This window comes from Phacochoerus africanus, chromosome 16 (assembly GCF_016906955.1).
Source record: "Phacochoerus africanus isolate WHEZ1 chromosome 16, ROS_Pafr_v1, whole genome shotgun sequence".
NCBI classification, from domain to species: domain Eukaryota; kingdom Metazoa; phylum Chordata; class Mammalia; order Artiodactyla; family Suidae; genus Phacochoerus; species Phacochoerus africanus.
This window is the reverse complement of record NC_062559.1, coordinates 11585127-11605715: the sequence shown is the minus strand read 5'-3', so window position 1 is coordinate 11605715 and position 20589 is coordinate 11585127. Positions and strand designations below refer to the sequence as shown.

At 43.8% G+C, this 20589-nt stretch overlaps 1 protein-coding gene across 1 annotated transcript in view; it reads right to left on the bottom strand.

The window, feature by feature from the left end:
- The window catches only part of CREB3L2 (cAMP responsive element binding protein 3 like 2), a 128424-nt gene that overhangs the window by 35034 nt on the left and 72801 nt on the right, over positions 1 to 20589 (bottom strand). The window contains exon 2 of the mRNA XM_047763909.1: positions 16637 to 16853. Coding sequence (XP_047619865.1) covers positions 16637 to 16853 — 217 coding nt within the window. The remainder of the gene's footprint in view (positions 1 to 16636; positions 16854 to 20589) is intronic.

The following is a 20589-nucleotide window of genomic DNA, read 5'->3' as shown; positions in this document are numbered from 1 at the left end:
AACTGTGGGGAGGAGGGAAGAATTAGAAGAATAGTAATAATATATACTTACTACTCTATAAAATAGATAATTAATAAGAACCTACTATACAGCACAGGGAAATCTACTCAATAGTTTGTAATAACCTACACGGGAAAAAAGAATGGATGTATATATATGCATAACTGTTTCACTTTGCTGTATACCTGAAATGAATACAACATTGCAAGTGAACTAGACTTCAATAAAATTTTTTAAAGACAAAAATAAATACAAAAAGCAAATACAAAATTACAAGGCAAAATGAAGTCAGGTAACGAAATCAACTCTACAGGTAATGAAATCAACTCTTCCAATCTAGCTAAGCCATTCTCAAAGTGCACACATTCATAAAATAAGTGAAGATAGCATATATATATATATATACACATATAAACACACACACACACATATGTCTGTTTAGGGCCACATCCACGGCATATGGAGGTTCTCAGGCTAGGGGTCAAATCAGAGCTATAGCCACTAGCCTACACTACAGCCACAGCAATGCCAGATCTGAGCCATGTCTGCAACCTACACCACAGCTCACGGCATCACCGGATCCTTAACCTGCTGAGCAAGGTCAGGGATCAAACCTGAGTCCTCATGGAAGCTAGTCAGATTCGTTTCTGCTGAGTCACCAAGGGAACTCCAGTTTATATTCTTAGTGTATATTCTTAGTATGTCCTCTACACCTTTTTAAAATGTTTTAATATAATCTTTGCTGTATCAGAGTTGAAGACAGAAGGACAAATGATACTTGAACTATGGAACAAAATCTCCTCTCTCAAAGACAACTGAATTCTTCCAAGAGAGAAGCCCAAGGAAGCTGCCTCTTCTCCCAGAGCCCTTTTGAGGACAAACAACGGGTGCTGCCTTCAAGCCTCCACTTCAACACAGCAATTGACTACCCTACCTTGAAAAATGCTTTTTTCAATTAGAAAGAAGTTTAAGGCCATCAAGAACAGATGCATCACTTTATAGATGAGGAAACTGACACGCAGGTCTGGATCACACAGCAAAGGCGCGGCAGGACCAGTCGCCTGATCAGTATTCTATCCATTACAGAAACAACTAAACACGTAGACAAAGATTGGGGAACAAATATGCTCACTGCAGCATTGTTTACAATCACAAAACACTGAAAGTAACCAAAACAATAAAAAGGAAGGGCAAGGTGAAGGAATTAGGGCACATTGCTACAACAGAAATATTATGTAGCGAGTAGGGCTCCATGTTAAATAAAGCCTTTTTAATACCAAGGCAAAGATTTATGATAGAATATTAAGGGGAAAACTTGGGTGTGAATTTATGTGCTATTAATGAAGAAAATGATAGAAAAAAAGCCTAAAAGAAAATATGCCAACAACTATAAATGTAATAAAAGTCATTGAGTAAAAAAAAAAACCTGACTACACAGGGAGCTAACTATACCTAGTCATTTATGATGGAACATGATAATGTGAGAAAAAGAATGTATATATATATATGTGTGACTGGGTCACTTTGCTATACAGTAGAAAGTAACAGAACACTATGAACCAACTATAATGGAAAAAATTAAAATCATTAAAAAAATAAAATAAAAATAACCAGTCCCAAAATTAATTTTAGAAAAGGAAAATATGCCAAAATAGTAAAAATATCTCTGGAGAGTAATTCAGAACATGAGTAACTTTTTTCCCCCCAATTTTATATTATTTCCAAGTTTCCTCTACAGGAATATATTGTCCCCAAATGATGACACGTGGACATGGCCTGCTTGCCAGCATCACTTTATGCCTCATTACGGTAATTATCAGATAGAAGACTTGGTGGGTCAAGGGGCCCATTCAGAGTCCCTCAACTTAACAAGCATCAATGAATACCTTAATACACGTATAAGGTGCATAACTGGCTCCAGTTCTTCATTCGTCCCTCTAACCATGCCCTTTGCCAGGTAACTTTGCAGTGCCCACCCACTGTGGACTGATTCCCTGCCCTGGGACTGGCCACCTGATTTGCTTTGGCCAAAAGGATGTTCGTTTAATACACGGAGAGTCTTGAAAGGCGCTTGCACAACTGGACTTACACACTTGTACTTCTGCCATCACCGTGAGAAGGATGTGTCAGGACAATCTACTGATCCCAGGAGCAGGACACACAGAAAAGAGAGTTGCCCCCAGATAAGCCTGGCCAAGATCAGCCAACTCTCAGCCTCAGACACGTGAGTGAATCCAGCCCAAACCAGCAAAATCACTCAGCTTCCCGCACCCACCCCCCACCCCTAAATCGGCCAACCTCCAGCCAAGGCAGAGACACAGGAACTATAATAATACATGACTGTCGTTAAAGCTAATGAGTTTGGGGGTAGTTTGTCACGTAGAAATACAGCTGGCTGATACGATACAGCTGAATACACATACAAGAAATGAAATCCACTACATCAGAACCTATGGCCACAAAGTAAACGCAGCTTGCACCCATAATAATTCTTCTAAACCAACCACTGTGAATCATATGAACCAATATTTGTAGATTGATTTCATCTACCAATTACATCATAAAATGAATGACTTCAGATGGAGAAAGTCGACCAGTAAGAAGTCTGGTGAGAAAAACATCCTAGTGATGGTTGAAATTAGAGAAAAGATGCTCCTATACAGCACAGGGAACTATATCCAATCTTGTGATAGAACATGATGGAAGATAATTTGAGAAAAAGAATGTATATAAATGTATGACTGGGTGACTTTGTTGCACAGCAGAAATTGGCACAACACAGTAAATCAACTATAGTAAACAATAAAATGATTTTATTTAAAAAAAGAAATTAGAGAAAAGTTTTCATTCTGAACTACCAGGTGTTGGCTTGTCCTCTGTCCCTCAATGGGAAGAAATATCAAGTCAGAGAAAACAAAGTGATGAATGTAGCTTCTGAGGTAGGGGGTTAACAAAGGATAAAGTAAGGGGATCAGGAGAATGTGTATTACAATCTTTCCACACAATCTGATGTTTGCAGTTTTGTTTCACTGGCAAAAGATCAGAAGGGTGCCATGGCTTAGAATTTAGATGTTTGAGTCATTGGCTAAATACAAAAAACAAGAGCCAGTACACACTCTATACACCCTCAGATTTCTAAAACTTGAAACTCAGATATTGAGTGAAAAAACTTCTTTTCCTAAATTATGTTTCTATACCTTTTAAGCTTCACTTCAAAGGAAAGCATCACCCAATAAGGTCGGTAGGGTATACCATGGGGAGTAAGAAGCACAACTTCCGTACCATCCGATTTTATTTAAATAGCTTCCTATCAAAGGTCAAACTCGGCTGGCAAATTTCCTCAGCATCACCACTTCGCTGGCAGCAAAAAAATAAAAACAAGCCACTGTCTCGTGGTGATGAGTCCTTCACATCCAAGGACGAAATGGAGCAGCTATGAGCAATGTGCTGAGATGCTAAATGCCAAGATTATCAAGAAAGCAGAAAGAAAGAAAGAAAGAAAGAAAGAAAGAAAGAAAGAAAGAAAGAAAGAAAGAAAGAAAGAAAGAAAGAAAGAAAGAAAGAAAGAAGAGAAAGAAAAAGAAAGAAAGAAAGAAAGAAAGAAAGAAAGAAAGAAGAGAAAGAAGAGAAAGAAAAAGAAAGAAAGAAAGAAGAGAAAGAAAAAGAAAGAAAGAAAGAGCGAGCCAATGTAGAGGCAACACCAAAATGTAGATCCTCAATCATTTCCATGTGTACCACATAACAACTGCATTGAATAGACACTAATTCCTGGGGAGGAAAAAAAAGAGATTAAATGCTAAAAGTGGAAGTAGGCCGTACCTTTACAAATATGCTGTGTGTGTTATAGACAGAGATACAGATAGACACATATACACATTTACAAATGTACATATATCCTTAAAAAGAGAAATCACATGGGGCAAACACAGCTTACATAATACACATACACATATAGCCATTTGCTGTTTATATAATAAATAAATAAAGTGAAAAGGAAATTTTTGTCAGTTAAATAAGTAGTTAACTAAGTATGCCTCATCTAAATCCTTCAGCTTTTGATAACTGTGTTTGCCCTTTGAGATTTGTCAAAGCAGTTGGCAAATCTTGACCGTTTTTTTTGTCTTTTTGTCTTTTAGGGCTGCACTCGAGGTATATGGAGGTTCCCAGGCTAGGGGTCCAATAGGAGCTGTAGCCGTCAGCCTACGCCAGAGCCACAGCAACTAGGGATCTGAGCCACGTCTGCGACCTACACCACAGCTCACGGCAATGCCGGATCCTTAACCTACTGAGCGAGGCCAGGGATCGAACCCGTGTGTTCATGGATGCTAGTCGGGTTCACTAACCACTGAGCCATGAAGGGAACTCATTGACTGATTTTTAATATAAATATCTCTTAAAGGAAAATGCTAAGGCTGACTTTTGGAGGCCAGGAGAGGGACAGGAGGAGTTCAGTTGAATGTGTCAGACTCATGTGAAGCTAGAGTCCACTGCATGTTCAGATGGAAGTTAGATGCCTGTCTGCCTGGGATCCTCTCCCCAAATGCCTTAACCCTGAAATAACCTCCAGTTGTGAGTGGCATGAAGAGGTGTTGAAAAAAGTAAAAATAGCAAACACTTAACTATGAGTGCTTCCTATGTGCTAAGCATTGATCTAAGGGCTTTACATGTGTGTTAACTGATTTAATCCTAAGAGAGTGACCTTGTAGGGCCTGCCCTACTGTGACCCTCAGTATATAGACGAGGCCACGAGCTTAGCTCCCTCAGCCTAAGTTCCTTGGCTGGTCCATGGCCGACCTGGGGTTCACTCAGGCAGACCAGCTCCACAGCCCCTGCCCTTGGCCCCTCTAACATCCTGCTTTTCAAGAGATCAATGATGAAATACATTTCTAGCCAAAGGTGATTATTCTTCAATTAACGTTATTATGAGCCCATAACTAGCCACAACAAGAGTTACAATATTGGTTCTTTCTATACATCTAGTTTATATACACTCCCAATCCAATATTCTTGAAGTGAAGAATATCAGTTTAAGATCAGCCAGGAGTTCCCCTGTGGCACAGTGGGCTAAGGATCCAGAGTTGTTACTGCAGTGGCTCAGGTCCCTGCTGTGGCATGCTTTCAATCCCTGGTCTGGGAACTTTCATATGCTGCAGGTGTAGCTAAAAAACAAACAAACAAACAAAACAAAACAAAAAGACCAGCCAATAGCAGCTAAAATGTTTTGAGAGCTCACTGTGCCAGGTACCATTTCAGATGTCTTCTTGTATTTAGACAGTTTTCTGTGAACAGCGTGAGCTCTCTCGGTTAACTCCTTCACTTCGTGCTCTTTCTGTGCCTGGATTGACAACTTCTTTCACTTACTCCAGTTGTTCATATTGTGGTCAGTTGGTAAACCAGGAATTTAATTATATGATAATCTTCACATGGCCACAATAATCAGAGCTACTATTTACCGAGTGCTTACTAATTGCCAGGCACTGCTGTAAACACTTAACACCTATTAACTCATTGAATCCCTACCATAGCAGGATAGGGTCAAGTAGTAGTATTGTGTCCCATTTTGAAGATCGGGAAAGAAACCCAAGAGTCGAGCCACTTGCCCAAGATCACACCATTAGTAAGTGGCAGAGCCCAGATTCCAATTCAGGCAAACTGACTCCAGAGGTGAATCGTTGTGCTCTGTCCATATTCTACATCTGGCATTTCAGGTCCTCCTGTAGGATACTGTGTTTAGAGTATGCATTAAATCAACATCCAAGGAGCAAAAGCCTGATTTCAAAAGATTTACTTAGTAGGCACACGCAAAAAAACCTCTCACTTTTTTTCTTCATCAATATTATTTATGACTCTTACTCATGGATATGTAGAGTAAATCCAAGGCAAGATAGCCATAAACATTGCTTTCTTTTCTTCTTTTTTTTGTCTTTTTGCCTTTCCTAGGGCCACACCAGCGGCATATGGAGGTTCGCAGGCTAGGGGTTGAATCGGAGCTGGAGCCGTCGGCCTACACCACAGCCACAGCAACGCGGGATCTGAGCTGCACCTGCGACCTACACCACAGCTCATGCCAAAGCCAGATCCTTAACTCACTGAGCAAGGCCAGGGATCGAACCCACAACCTCATGGTTCCTAGTCGGATTCGTTAACCACTGAGCCACGACAGGAACTCCAACAGTGCTTTCTTATACTGTTGTAGCACTGCAATGGCCAGGCAAACAAAGAAGTCATTATTTCGCTTTAAAAGGGGAGAAAGCATCATTGTTTTCTTTACCTATTAAAAAAAGAAAATAGAAGGTAATCTTGAAAGAATGATGAGCGGCAAAAAAGCACACCCCCCCCCCCCCAAGCTCAGGCTTCAGACTCGACAGGAAGACAGTTCCTCGGCTTGTCCACCAAAACTAAATCAGGGTCTTCCTGGGGCCCATCCATGTCAGGGGACCCAGTTACTCTCCGTAGGAAGATGATGGACACAGCTGCCTTTTTTCCCCCTGGAATCTAGCCCTCTAAGACAGCTCTGACCACGCTCTTGTCAGGAGCTCTAATCAAATGTGATGAAGATACAGCCGTTTATCATCTCTCTGTGACTTTCTTTCCCAGGCCTTGGAACATTTCAACATCAAGATGCCTTTTCTACCACTGCACACAGGAGACCTAAGTCACCCCGACACATTTCCGCCCGATGGTGTGTGTGCCAAGTCTGCTCTACATTTCCTCTAATCCTTTCAAATTCCATTTTCAGAGTTCCCGTCATGGTTCAGCTGTTAACAAACCCAACTAGTATCCATGAAGATGTGGGTTCCATCCCTGGCCTCGTTCAGTGGGTTAAGCATCTGGCATTGCCCTGAGCTATGGTGTAGGTTGCAGCTGTGACTCGGATCCCCAGTTGCTGTGGCTGTGGTGTAGGCCGGCAGCTGCAGCTCCGATTGGACTCCTAGCCTGGGAACCTCCCTATGCCGCGGGTGCGGCCTTAAAAAGACAGAAAAAAGAAATCCATTTTCCCTTTGTCATGGATGATAGATACCTTCCCACCTCTCCCTGCATCGCCACATCCATGCATACCTTCCCTGCTCCGGCATCGTCAGCCATGAGACATCTTTTTCTTCTTCGAGTCTCCCTTAAAACACCGACCCACTTTCCTGAGGTCCTGTTCCCCATCAAACACTGGAGTCTGTGACTTCCGCTTAGCTACCTCATACCAGCAGCAATCTGCTCATCTTTCGCTTGCAGACTCTTGTTGTCCCTCCTACCTGTGAAGTGCCATAATTTAGGGATACACAGTAAGCCAGCGTCCCCAGCCACCCCTTGCCCTGCTAGCTCTAGAAGCCTAACCAGGCAAACCAGAAGGAAGGTGATTATTATTTAGGTTCTGGCCCCACCCTCCATAGACCCAGAAGAGCCACAGTGATAGGCCTTTATTCCACCCTGGCGCCAAGAGATCAGTCCTGTATTAGTATATTTTATGCTGAGTCTGTTGGCATTTTACGTATTTTCTAACTTGGTTCTTGATAGCATCTTGGAGGAGGGAGGCTGTGTCTAGTTGTCTCTGAACAACCTTTGTCCAGCACTAATTTTCTTGTTTAGGAAGAAGACTGAAATTAAGGAACAAAGCAAATGAATACCTAGCATTTTGATTTTCTTACAAAGGAACATGACCAAATTAGAGTAACTCATAGATAACTTCCAGGTGGCGAGTACAAAACTTGGTCATTCAAATATAAGCTTTTTATTTCTCAATCAAAGCATAAAGTGTCCACAAACATTCTGCATGGATGATTCTGCTTATCTCTTCAAACCTCTTCATTGTTTTTTGTTTGTTTGCTTTTTAAAGAAAAGAATAACCTGCTTAGCAGCCTTAATCATGGGGAGAAATGAACAAGCTGGCTGTAGGATGTCTTTCTGGTGGTTTTGAAGGCCGAGCCCACATTCCTGGGACTGCTCCTGTGGTTGCCGAACCACGTGAAGTTCTTTAGCTCAAGAGTTTCAGAGCTAAGGTCAAATACAGCCCAGAGGATAGATGACTCCTATGTGATCTTAGACCAGTGTATCTCAACCTTTTTATGGTCACAGACTCTTGAGGATCTTTAAAAAGTTATAAATGTTCTTAGCAGAAAACCGACCAATGTTGACAGCCCAAAAATTTGAATACAATTTTAAAGGTCTAGAGTCCATCTGAAGAGCATGATAGAGTAACAGGATAAAACCTACATTTGTCCCATATAGTTCAAGGTAGGAGGAAGAGGGAAAAGAAAGAGTTAGCAGGGAGGAGTTCCCATTGTGGCGCAGTGGAAACGAATCCGACCAGTGACCAAGAAGTTGTGGGTTCAAACCCTGGCCTCGGTCAGCAGGTTAGGGATCTGGCATTGCCATGAGCTGTGGTGTAGGTCAAAGACTTAGATCCTGTGTTGCTGTGGATGTGGAGTGGGCCAGCAGCTGTAGTTCCAATTCGACCCCTAGCCTGGCAACTTCCATATGCTGTGGGTGTGGTCCTAAAAAGAAAAGAAAAGAAAAAAAAAAGAGTTAGCAGGGAGAGAACAGGAAGTAAAAAGGGAAAGAAAGAAGGGTGATGATGGGAGAGAGAAGAGGAGAGGAAAAAGGGAGAGAAAGAAAAAGAAAAATCCTAATCAACTGAGAGAGAGAATCTCTGCTTGAACTGTTTATCTTATCACTTTGTTTTCAGGCTGGGAAGCAGTTACAGAAGAACTGCATTTAATCTCAGAAAATTGGACAGGAAGATTGGAATCAGTGGCTTTCCGATGTATAACAAAATACTATCCATCTATAGAAACAAAGATTCCTAGCTTTGCTGAAGCTGTTTTCACAATGCAAAAGATGAAGAATACTAAATCCAATGCCAACAACAATTTTTAAAATTTTTGCAGAAGAGAATTGCTTTGTCAGGCAAAGGGGGGCCACCGCAGGCTAATGCCCTCAAGATTGCGTATCCCTCCAAACCGCAATATTTAAATTCTGCTTATTCACCTAAAGGATGATCATCCTTCTCAATCAGGGAGGCAATCTGCTTATCAGAGCACCGACTCCACAGGGATCTTGGCGAATTAATCCTCCCTTAAAGCGGATGCAATTTGGGGTTCAAAGGGATCGGATAATTCTGTTCTCAAACGTTTGCCTATCCACAGAAAATTCTGAAAAACAACTGAGGCCAGACCCTAGACAACGCTTTCCTCGGCAAGTTCGCCCTCCACGCACGCACACTGCCCAGCTGTGCCTTCACATCCCAACAGTGACTACCCATGTTTGTTATCACCTACTTCTACAAGTGCTTTGGCTGGCACTGGAAGCGTTTACTCGGAGGAAAATTGGCACTTAACGAAGATGAACTGTGGATCCCAAACTCTTTGCCAACTATATCTGACCCACTGCCCCTATTCCCAGCAAATTACAAGCCTGGACTATTGCAATGTTGACTTAACCAAATGCACAGCTTAAAAGTTGAGAGTTCTCTTTTATTCGGCAGACTTCCTGAGGACTTAAGTCCCAGGGGCTGCCTCTCCGCTCTGAAGATCTGCTCTGAAGAGATGGCGGGGAGGCAGGATATATAGGAGTTTTTGCAACAAAAACTGAGTGGTCAGAACCTCAAAAGATGACTTTAATTAAAGAAAACCAGACATCTCAAGTTGATGAATGCAGTCCTTTTCAAGTTATGGGAAGATGCGAGAGTTTGAGTTCACTGAAATCTTCCCCTTGATAAGCACCTTAACTATCTATGGCCAGCATCCTGCTTTTTTCCCATCCTGAATCCCCTCAGGGTGTGCAGCTTGAGGGCCACAACATCTTCCGGTTCCTGATATGGCAAGTGAAATTCTTTGTCCTTGAGACCCCATCTGGCTCAGTGGTTAACGAACCAGACTAGGATCCATGAGAACTCGGTTCAATCCTTGGCCTCACTCAATGGGTTAAGGATCTGGCATTGCTATGAGCTGTGGTGTAGGTCACAGACGCAGCTCACATTTGGCATTGCTGTGGCTGTGGCATAGGCTGCAGCTATAGCTTTGATTCAATCCCTAGCCTGAGAACCTCCATATGCCACAGGTGCAGCCCTAGAAAGACAAATAAATAAATAAATTCTTTGTCCACAGCAGTACGGACCTCTAAACAGGGGGGTCAGATGGGAGAACAGAATGGTGTGTGCTTTGGTCTAAGGATATGGAAAGCCTTCCTAGAAAAGAATGACTGATTATTCCTCCCCCCACTAAGCCATTACCATAGATGGTGTCCACAAGTTTAAATAGCAAAGAAGTAGTGGAGTTCCCTGTCGTGGCTCAGTGGTTAATGAATCCGACTAGGAACCACGAGGTTGAGGGTTCGATCCCCGGCCTTGCTCAGTGGGTTAAGGACCCAGTGTTGTCATGAGCTGTGGTATAGGTGGCAGACGCAGCTTGGATCCCGAGTTGCTGTGGCTGTGGTGTAGACCAGCACCTACAGCTCCAATTAGACCCCTAGCCTGGGAACCTCCATATGCGGCAGGAGCAGCCCTAGAAAAGGCAAAAAGACAAAATAATAATAATAATAATAATAATAAAAAGCGAAGAAGTAGCATTACCAAGAGAAGGTACCCTGAACTTTTGGAGAGCTGCTTATTTGCAATCATTTCACTTGGGATCTTGTTTTAGAATCCATGTCCCAGCCCTCTACCCACTATATGCTTCCCTCCAACCATCACCACTGATTCAACTCTACTCAGTGCTTCAGGGCCCAAATGAAATTCTGCCTCTTTCCTGTAACTTTTCCTGTGATCGGCAGCTCTTCTGAGCTTCTGCAGTTTCATTTCCTCTTGGGACACTGCCCATCTTCGGTCTGATAAAGTATTGGGGCACGTGACATTTCCACTACACTCTGAGGCCATGTCTAAGTTTTAAAAATATCTCACACGTATCGAGGGCAGTGCTTGACACATAGTAGGTGTTGGACAAACAGACAGAATTGAAGGGAAAAGTTGCCCACATTGTTTAGGCCAACCCTCACCTGGGTATTCTAGAACCAAGGCTGCTGAACAGGAAACTGACTCCACAGATATTAAGTGTCTGAATACAGTGCAAGTGTTACTACAGTGTCTTCACACCCCTGACACAGGGCCTTTGCACCTACTGTTTCCTCTGCCTAGAAGCCTCTTCCTGAAACACACACCTACTTCTTTTTCTCATCTGCTGATATTCACTCAAAAGTCACCTTCCAAAAAGACGTCTTCCCTGTCTATCCTCTTTAACAGCTCAACTTGCCTGCTGCTATGGTTTGAATGTTTGGTCTTCCCCAAATTCATATGTTGAAATCCTAATGCCCAAAGGGATGGTACTAGGAGGTTGAGCCTTTGGCAGGTAATCAGGTCATGAGGGTGAAGCCCTCTGTCATGAAATTAGTGCAATTATAAAAGAGACCCCAGAGGGCTCCCCAGCACCTTCTGCCACGTGAGGACACAGAAGTGTGCAACCAGAGAGGCTCACCCCCAACCACGCGGGCACCCTGAGCTCAGACTTCCAAACTCCAGAGCTGTGAGCAACAGATTTCTGTTTATAAGCCACCCAGTCTGTGGTATTTTGCTGTGGCAATTTGAATGGACTGACACACTCCCTTCCCCCCAATACCTCCTATTCTTGTTTCTGATTTATGTTTCTGTATAACATTGATCACTATATATCTAACTTCTTTAGTTTTATTTTATTACTTTTATTTTTAGGGACACACCTGTGGCATATGGAAGTTTCCAGGCTAGGGGTCGAATCAGAGCTGCAGCTGCTGGCCTACGCCCCAGCTACAGCAACGGGGGATCCGAGCCAAATCTGTGACCTATACCACAGTTCACAGCAAGGTCGGATCCTTAACCTCCTGAGCAGGGCCACAGACTGAACCCGCATCCTCATGGATACTAGTTGGATTCATTACTGCCGAGCCACAAAGGGGAACTTAAATATTTTTCTAATTTTCTATTCCCCACTACCACCCACATCCTATAAACCCCACAAAGTAGAGATCTTTATAAATTATGTTCAGTGCTTAGAAGAGTCCCTGGTAGATTAAGCACAGGTAGGTACTCAGTAAATAGCTATGGAATATATTTTTTAAATGAATCACAAAGCATTTATAAAACACTTATCTCTAATCGGCACTCTGCTTGATCCTGTACAAGACAATTGCTATAAGCCAGAAAGAGCAACCTGATCAAACACCTGCATCTCAGCGTGTCTGCACAGTGATGGAGCAAAGCATGGGAGAGCAGAGCAGGTGTCTCCCATGATGCATCACCGAAGGTGAGGAATATATTTAAAAAATACATTACATAGCTATTTACTGAGCACCTATCTTGCGCTTAATCTACTAGGGACTCTTAAGCACTGAACATGATTTATGAGGATCTCTGCTTCATGGAGTTTATAGGATATGGGGTGGGGGTGGGAGAAATAGACAATAGGAAAAAACAGAAAAATAGGAGTTCCCGTTATGGCTCAGCAGTAAGGAACCTGACTAGTATGCTTCATTCAGTCTTCTGGACCTTGTTTAACAACTCGAGAGCCTCTAAGGGAATGAATGGCTATACCGTAAGGCATTGATAGTATGTGATGAAGGAGTTCAGACACGGAAGAAGCCGCTTTACAGACATCACTGTAAAGAGGGGTGTGATGGTCTGCTTCCAAGACATCTTCCTAGAGATCCTGTTTTTCTGACGTTCCCATCTTTGTATGGTCCCCAGATACAAGGACGCAAGACTCCCCTAAGTGAGGGACAGAGGAACTTCCAGAGCTGGGTCAGAAAAAGTTTCTCAGCTCCTGCCTTGGCCTCTTGGTTCCCTCCCGCTTTGGAAAGCAGCTGCCATGCTACAGTGATCCTCAAGCAGCCCCATGGAGAGGCCCACGTGGAGAGGAACCAATTCACCAGCATCAACTTGCCAGCATAGAAGTAGATCTTCTGATCCAGGAAAAGTCTTCAGATAACTGTAGCCTCAGCCGACGTCCGATTTCAACCTCATGAGAGAGCCTGAATCACGTGCACAATGAATTTCGCCTGCCATATCAGCAAACAAAGGATATTGACACTACAGCCACCCCAGATGGTGAGCCCCGAGGAAGCCCAGGATGGAGACAAACAGACTGCCCGCCACCAAGCAGTCAGCCGCTGCAGCCACCCCCAGTGGTGCACTGAGGGGATTCGGGATGGGAAAGATCAGGACACTGGCCCTAGACTGTTAAGGTGCGCATCAAAGGAAGGACTTCAATGAGCCCAGACTGTTGCATCTTCCCAAGCCTAGAAAAGCTCTAAATTCATCAGTTTGAGATGTCTGGATTTCCTCTTTCCTTCTTTCTTTCTTTCTTTCTTTCTTTCTTTCTTTCTTTCTTTCTTTCTTTCTTTCTTTTTTCTTTCTTTCTTCCTTTCTTTCTCTCTCTCTTCCCTTTCTTCTTCTCTTTTTTTCTTTCTTCTTTCTTTTTTCTTTCTTTCTTTTTTCTTTCTTTCTTTCTTCTTTCTTTCTTTTCTTTCTTTCTTTCTTTCTTTCTTTCTTTCTTTCTTTCTTTCTTTCTTTCTTTCTTTCTTTCTTTCTTTCTTCTTTCTTTCTCTATTTTAGGGCCACACCCATGGCACATGGAGGTTCCCTGGCTAGGGGTTGAACCAGAGCTACAGCTGCTAGCCTACACCACAGCCACAGCAAAACAACATGGAATCCAAGCTGCGTCTGTGACCTACACCACAGCTCATGCCAACATCGGATCCTTAACCCAGTGAGTGAGGCCAGGGATTGAACCCACATCCTCATGGATTCTAGTTGGATTCATTAACCGCTGAGCCATGAAGGGAACACCCTGGTTTTCTTTAATTAACAGAGATCTTTTGATGTTCTGACTGCCTATGTTTCTTTGCAAAAACTCCTATCCATGCTGGCTTCTCCCTTACCTCCGCAGAGCAGTCTGGGACATCTGAGAGGCTGCCTCAGGGCTCAAGCCCGCAGAAAGTCTGCCAAATAAAACATAATTCTCAACTATTAGGTTGTGCTTTTTTTTTTTTTTTTCAGTCGACAACCAGAACCATCTAACTAAGACAGTCCTGAATTCCTGATCCACAAAAATCATGAAAGGTAATGAATGATTACAATTGTTTTAAGCCATGAATTTTGGGAGATCTGTTACACAGCAATAGATAACTAGTACAAGAGGTATTAGAAATGACTTTCACAAGGGAAGCAGGGCTTGAAAGAGAGGCATCAAAGGAATGGTAGGAGTGACATAGGCAAAGCAGTAAAGAGAGTATGGAGAAAACCATGAGCAAAGGCAGATACAAATCTTAAACAGAAACTTTATCCACACAGAACCTCAGGACTGGAAGAAGTCTTAAAGGGCACTTAGTTCACCCTTTCATCTGGTGCTTGAGTCCACTCTAAAAATTAAAAAAGAAGAAAAAAAAAAAACTAAGGCAGGGATTGCATGCATTTATCTAAGTAAAACCCAGAAGAAGGCAGACTCCCTAGAGTTGTCCTCCACGTAATGATAAAATGAGGAGCATGTATAACAGAAAGCATATTTCTGCATTTGAACTGAGGTCATTCCTGGAAGGGATCTAATAAGAAATTGAGGGGAAGAAAGATGGCGAGCAAGATGGGGGAGGAAAAAGATAAAAAGGTGGAGGAGCCGAAGAAACAGAAAAGGAGAAAGAGGAAAAGAAGGAGCTCAGGAAGAACAACAACAACTCTACAACCACAGAAGCAGAGGGAGGAGCAAGGACAGAAGGAGGAGACACTGATCCACTGAAATGCCACGTGGCGGGCGCTGTCTTAAGTTCTTCACACACATCGTCTCATTTTACTCTCATAGTAACTCCACATCTTCAAAGTATTTCCCTTCTATTTCCTCCCTTCTTTCCCAGGAGACTTCCCCTCACCCTGTTCTCCTGATCTGAGGGAGAGAAAGTAGACAAACCACAGAGAAGAAGGACTAAAGCATCCAGCATCTAACCTCTTGTTAGGAAAAATCTGAGATGAGAGTTAAGGCTCTAGCAGGGTCCAGGCAAGAAAGATCTGGGGCCTTCCCCTCACTGAGGACATAAGGCCAGATGGCCCGGGCTGCTGGTCAGTGTACCTCTATTCAAAGGAAGAGTGGATCTGAGAAGGGAAAGAAAAAGCCTGCAGCATCTTCTGTCCCAGGATGTGCAGTTTTACTGATGCCGGAGTTGACTCTTTTAGAAGCCAGCAGTAGATCTAAGAACCCAATGGGAGGAGAGATTTCCTCACAAGGCTCTCGGCCTATTTGAGAAGCAGATAGGGCATTTGCCTTCAACCCAGAGGAAGCAGGGGGGAACCTGTTCTGTAAGGAGCTGCTCCAAAGCTACTGCCATATCAACAGCAGTATGGGGGGAGGGGGACATCCAGGTCAAGCCTGAGGAGACTGAGTTCGAGACCATTCCCCCCTCTGCCATCCTCCTGGGAGAAAGAGTAAAAGAGAATATATTATTCAAGATACTGAAATAGCTGGTTAGACTTCCAGGAAAATGACAACACAGACCATTAAATTTTAAAAGTACACCTACAGTTTATGCCAATTAAAGGCCTATGGAGTAATGGTCAAACCATCCTAACATCTCGAAGGCCAGGAAAACTAGACTCAGCAAATACCAGTGGGGGTGGGGAGGGGGAGGGATGGGTGTGGGGGGGCGGTTAGGGGCAATAGATGCAAACTATTATATTTAGAAAGGATAAGTAATGAGGTTCTACTGTATAGCACAGGGAACTCTATCCAATATCCTGGGATAGATTAGGATGGAAAATAATATAAAAAATGAATATGTGTGCATGTGTGTATGTGTGTGTGTGTCAGAGTCGCTTTGCTGTACAGCAGAGATTGGCAAAACATTGTATGTCAACTATACTTCAATAAAAAACAAATTTAAAAGAAGCACCGAATACCAATGGCGTTGATAATGAGCATGAAGTTGGTAATCAATAAGAAAGCCTAGGAATGCTCACTAAGATCGAGATACAGGATCAACGAAACACACTGAAAATGGGTAAGAAGGATGCCCAAGAAGTTTTTATGGAGAACAGTGGTCATAAAAATTCTTTCTCAGAAAAAAAAATGGCATGACCTCTGCAAACAATGGATGTATTGGAATTATCAGCCATATAGGACAGCCTGATCTGTAAAAGGATGTTTTGCTGCCCTGTTCACAGGGTCAAAGAAAGCAATTCCTGGAGTTCCCGTCGTGGCGCAGCAGAAACGAATCCAACTAGGAACCAGGAGGTTGAGGGTTTGATCCCTGGCCTCGCTCAGTGGGTTAAGGATCCGGCGTTGCTGTGAGCTATGGTGTAGGTTGCAGATGCAGCTTGGATCTGGCATTGCTGTGGCTCTGGTGTAGGCCAGCAGCTATAGCTCCAATTAGACCCCTAGCCTGGGAACCTCCATATGCTGCGGGTGTAGCCCTAAAAGGACAAAGACCAAAAAAAAAAAAAAAAAAAGAAAGAAAGAAAGAAAGCAATTCCTATCATTCAGTTCTGGCAAATTCTCAAAGCAGACAGTCTGGGATAGAGGAATGTATTGTGTGCCTCTTTGCATTTCCCTGCGGCCCAAGCACAGGCCTCCCACTGTAGGCATGTGGCTGAAGGGGGTGCTGACGACAACGTAACGCGATCCTTGGATGAGTTTACCATCATTGAAGCTGTCCCCGGTGGTCACGTGGGTGAAGGGTGACTGGGCCCGAGGCTCCTCACACAGGGAGTAGCTGTGCTCAGCCTGGATGAGAGGTGCCGGGGATGTTGGGGACGGCTCCACCTCCATGGAGACGGTCTTCTCGGAGAGAAAAGGGTCATTCAGGAGCTGACCCAAGACGTTCTGGGAAAACTCATCCAGAAGCTCAGAGAAGTGCTGCAAGAAACAGAGGAAGAACTCAGTTTCCCTTAACCATGATCTGATACTTACACCCATATCCTAAGGCAAAAAATGTCATCCACTGTTTCAAATGAAGTCACTTAACCATAACGCTCAGATACCTCATGCTGTGGAGCAAACCACTCCCAACGTGTAGTGGCTTCAAATAACCATGATTTACTATTTCTCCTGGCTCCATGGGTTGGTTGGGGGGATGAGCGGGTTTCATCTCGTTTTATTGATGGAGGTGCAATGAGCTGGAATGTTGGCTGGGAGGTGTGATGGGCTGGGACACAGGATGCCTGGGCCTTTTTGTCAGAGAGAAAACTGGGCTAGGAGTTCTCACATGATAGTAGCAATGTCCCCAAAGGGAGAAAAACAAAGCTGAATGGCTTCAGAAGTCACACATCATCACGCCCTCCACATCCTTCAGGTCAAGGCCACTGACAAGGCCAGTCCAGATTCACGGAGTAGGAAAAGAGACAGCACCTCTTGACCATAAAAACAGCAAAATCACACTGCAGGCAAGGGTAAACAGGATGGCACCGCCAACTCGGGGCCATCACTGGAGCCGTCTACAAAATGTAAACATGTACATTTTGCTTTGGGAATACTTTTAAATAAGCTATTCTATATTTTTGAAGCATGAAGGTGTTATTTATGGCTAACAGCCAAGTTCAAAGGCATCACAGACAGCTTCGTCCAGTCTCCCAACCAACTGGACTCTGTTCCTCTGCAGTTTGTCCTTAGTCTCTTTTTGTTTTCTTTTTTTGTCTCTTTAGGGCTGCACCCATGATATATGGAAGCTTCCATGCAAAGGGTCACATCGGAGCTGCAGGTGCCCTCCTACGTCACAGCCACAGCAACTTGGGATCCCAGCCATGTCTGTGACCTACACCGCTCACGGCAACACTGGATCCTTAATCCAATGCGTGGGGCCAGGGATCAAACTCACATCCTCATGGGTACTAGTCAGGTTTGTGACCACTGGGCCACAACAGGAACTCCCTTAATCTCTTTTCAATCTCCATCTCTACCACCACCAACCCCCAAGTGCCCACCACACCATGACAATGATACCGAAATGGTCTACACATACACTCCTAGGATGTCCTCCAGCCCTTGTTCCACTGTCCCACCCTATAGCACCATAGTCCCACCCACTCTCTCTTCAGGGATGGGGACATTCATAGGATGGGGGTCTGTAGGGCTGGGCTTCTCAATCTCAGCACTACTGACATTTTGGGTGGATAATTCTTTGTTATGGGAGATGGGGTTGTCCTGTGCATTGTGGGATATTCAGCAGCATCCCGGGCCTCTACCCACCAGCTGCCAGCAGCTCTCCCAAGTTGTGAAAATCACAACTGTCTCAAGACACTGTCAAATGTCCCCACAGTGGTAAAGGGGAGGATCATCCTTGGTTTAGAACCACTGCTTTAGAGTATATTAAAAATAATCATAGTATGACTTAATTTAAAAGTTCAGGGAGTCTCTGCCATGGCTCAGTGGTAATGAACCCAACCAGCATCCGTGAAGATGCGGGTTTGATCCCTGGCCTTGCCCAGTGGGTTAAGGATCTGGCATGGCCGTGAGCTGTGGTGTACATCACAGACATGGCTCAGATCTGGCTTTTGCTGTGGCTGTGATGTAGGCCAGCAGCCACAGCTCCAAATCGATCCCTAGCCTGGGAACTTCCCTATGCTGTGGGTGCAGCCCTAAAAAAAAAATAAAAATAAAAAAAGATAAAAGTTCACTTGGCACCCATTGTCAGAGCCACTTCCAACTGGCGAACATTCCCCAAGTCACAGACCAACAGCGGTCATCCTTACTGATTAAACTTCAGGGACACTTCTGGTACAGAAAGGCGGTTAGGAAAGAAGATGCCCAGCAAGAGAACTGATTGCAAATGGTGATCCTTGGGGTAGGCAGTGAAAACTCTTGGGATCCACAGGGCAACTAAGTCCTACCGCAGAACTGAAATGTCAGTGAAAGTGTGATGAAAATGAAGGCAGCTTGGGGAAGGGAGGCGAGGAGGCGACTCTAAGGTTAGAGATCTAAAACTCACATAGCTGTGGGGCACAAGTCCTTTAACAAAGGAGAGAAGCAGACCACAGAGAGGAGGCCCCCGTAGGCTGGGTCCCCAAAGCAGAGTTCGATTTGGGGATCTCCCCAAGAGCACAACCATGAGGAATGGCTGCATCTCATCAGGACAGAGGCAGGGAAGCCACAGGTCCTGGGCACGTCCTAATAGGCATGGGTCATCGATGGTGGGTGGGAGAGAGTTCTCTGCGTACAAACGTACTTAGAAACGAAGCGTCCTTAGGAACATCTAAGGCCAGGATTCCCAAATGCCAACTGTCTGCATCACAATTACCAGGAGAATTTTGTTTTAGTTGTCTTACAGTGAAATACTTTAATCAGTCAAAAAATTGTAGAGATCAGTACCATGAATAATTATATACTCATTCCTTTTTTTTTTTTCCTTTTTCTTTTTAGGACCGCATTTGTGGCACATGGACGCTCCCAGGCTAGGGGTTGAATCAGCGCTGCAGCTGCTGGCCTCCACCACAGCCACAGCAATGCCAGATCCTTAACCCACTAAACTAGAGGCCAGGGGATCGAATCTGCATCCTCATGGATATTAGTTGGGTTATTAACCCACTGAGTCACAATGGGAACTCCTATATGCATTTCTTTTATTTATTTTTAAATCCTATTTCTCCATATTTGCTAGCTACAACTTTTTTTTTTTTTCCATGCTTGTGGCATGCAAAAGTTCCCAGACCAGGGATTGAACCTGTGCCACAGCAGTGACTGGACCCACAGCAGTGAAAACATGGGATCCTTATACTGCTGCAGCCACCAGGGAACTCCCCTTTACCTTTTCTTTATTTTTTAAAAGATAAAACATGAAGCTCCCATCCAACCCCCTTCTTCCCTCTCAAAGATAACTACTACCCTGAACATGATGTTTATTTTTCCCATGTAGGATTTACACTTTTACTGCATATTTTTTTTATTAAACACAATATGGTAATAAACATGATTGGAGATGAAGGGAAATTTTAAAACATACAAATCCTATGACCCACCTTCAGAGCTTTTGACTTAGCAGGTCAAAGACATCCATATTAAAACTGCCACCACCACCACAACCACATGTGATTCTAATGTTCACTTCAGTTTTTCATCCACTGAAGGTTGACCCCATCTCCACTCACCACCCTTCTCCCAACAGCACTTTCTAGTTAAGTCCCTGGAAGTTTACAAATTTTCTAGAAATTCAGATAGGCTCAAGGCCAGAGAAAGATTCACAGACGTTGCAGCCACGATGTACTAAAAGTTAGACAGATCCTGTGGATTCAAAATAAGTAAGACAGAAAAAGCCCTGCCTTCCCTGAGCTTATCATCTAGGCCCTGTACTTCTCACACTTTTATGTGCCTATGAACCACCGAGGGATCTTAAGACACAGATGCCAATTCACAAGTCTAGATGGGCCCAGGATTACTAATCAGCTCCCAGGTAATGCTGCTAGTCCACAGCCCAGACTTTGTCTGGCAAGAAATGGAACAACTTCACGACTAAGACTAGGGCCCAGGTTTCCTGAATCTCTGATAAGTTAAAGTCAAATAGCTGAGTCTATAAGTGGCTCTCCAAAGACAAATTTACCAGGTGCCTGATGGTGAATATTCTAGAAGTGTTTGATAGAATTCCTTTCCAGACCAAAATTAA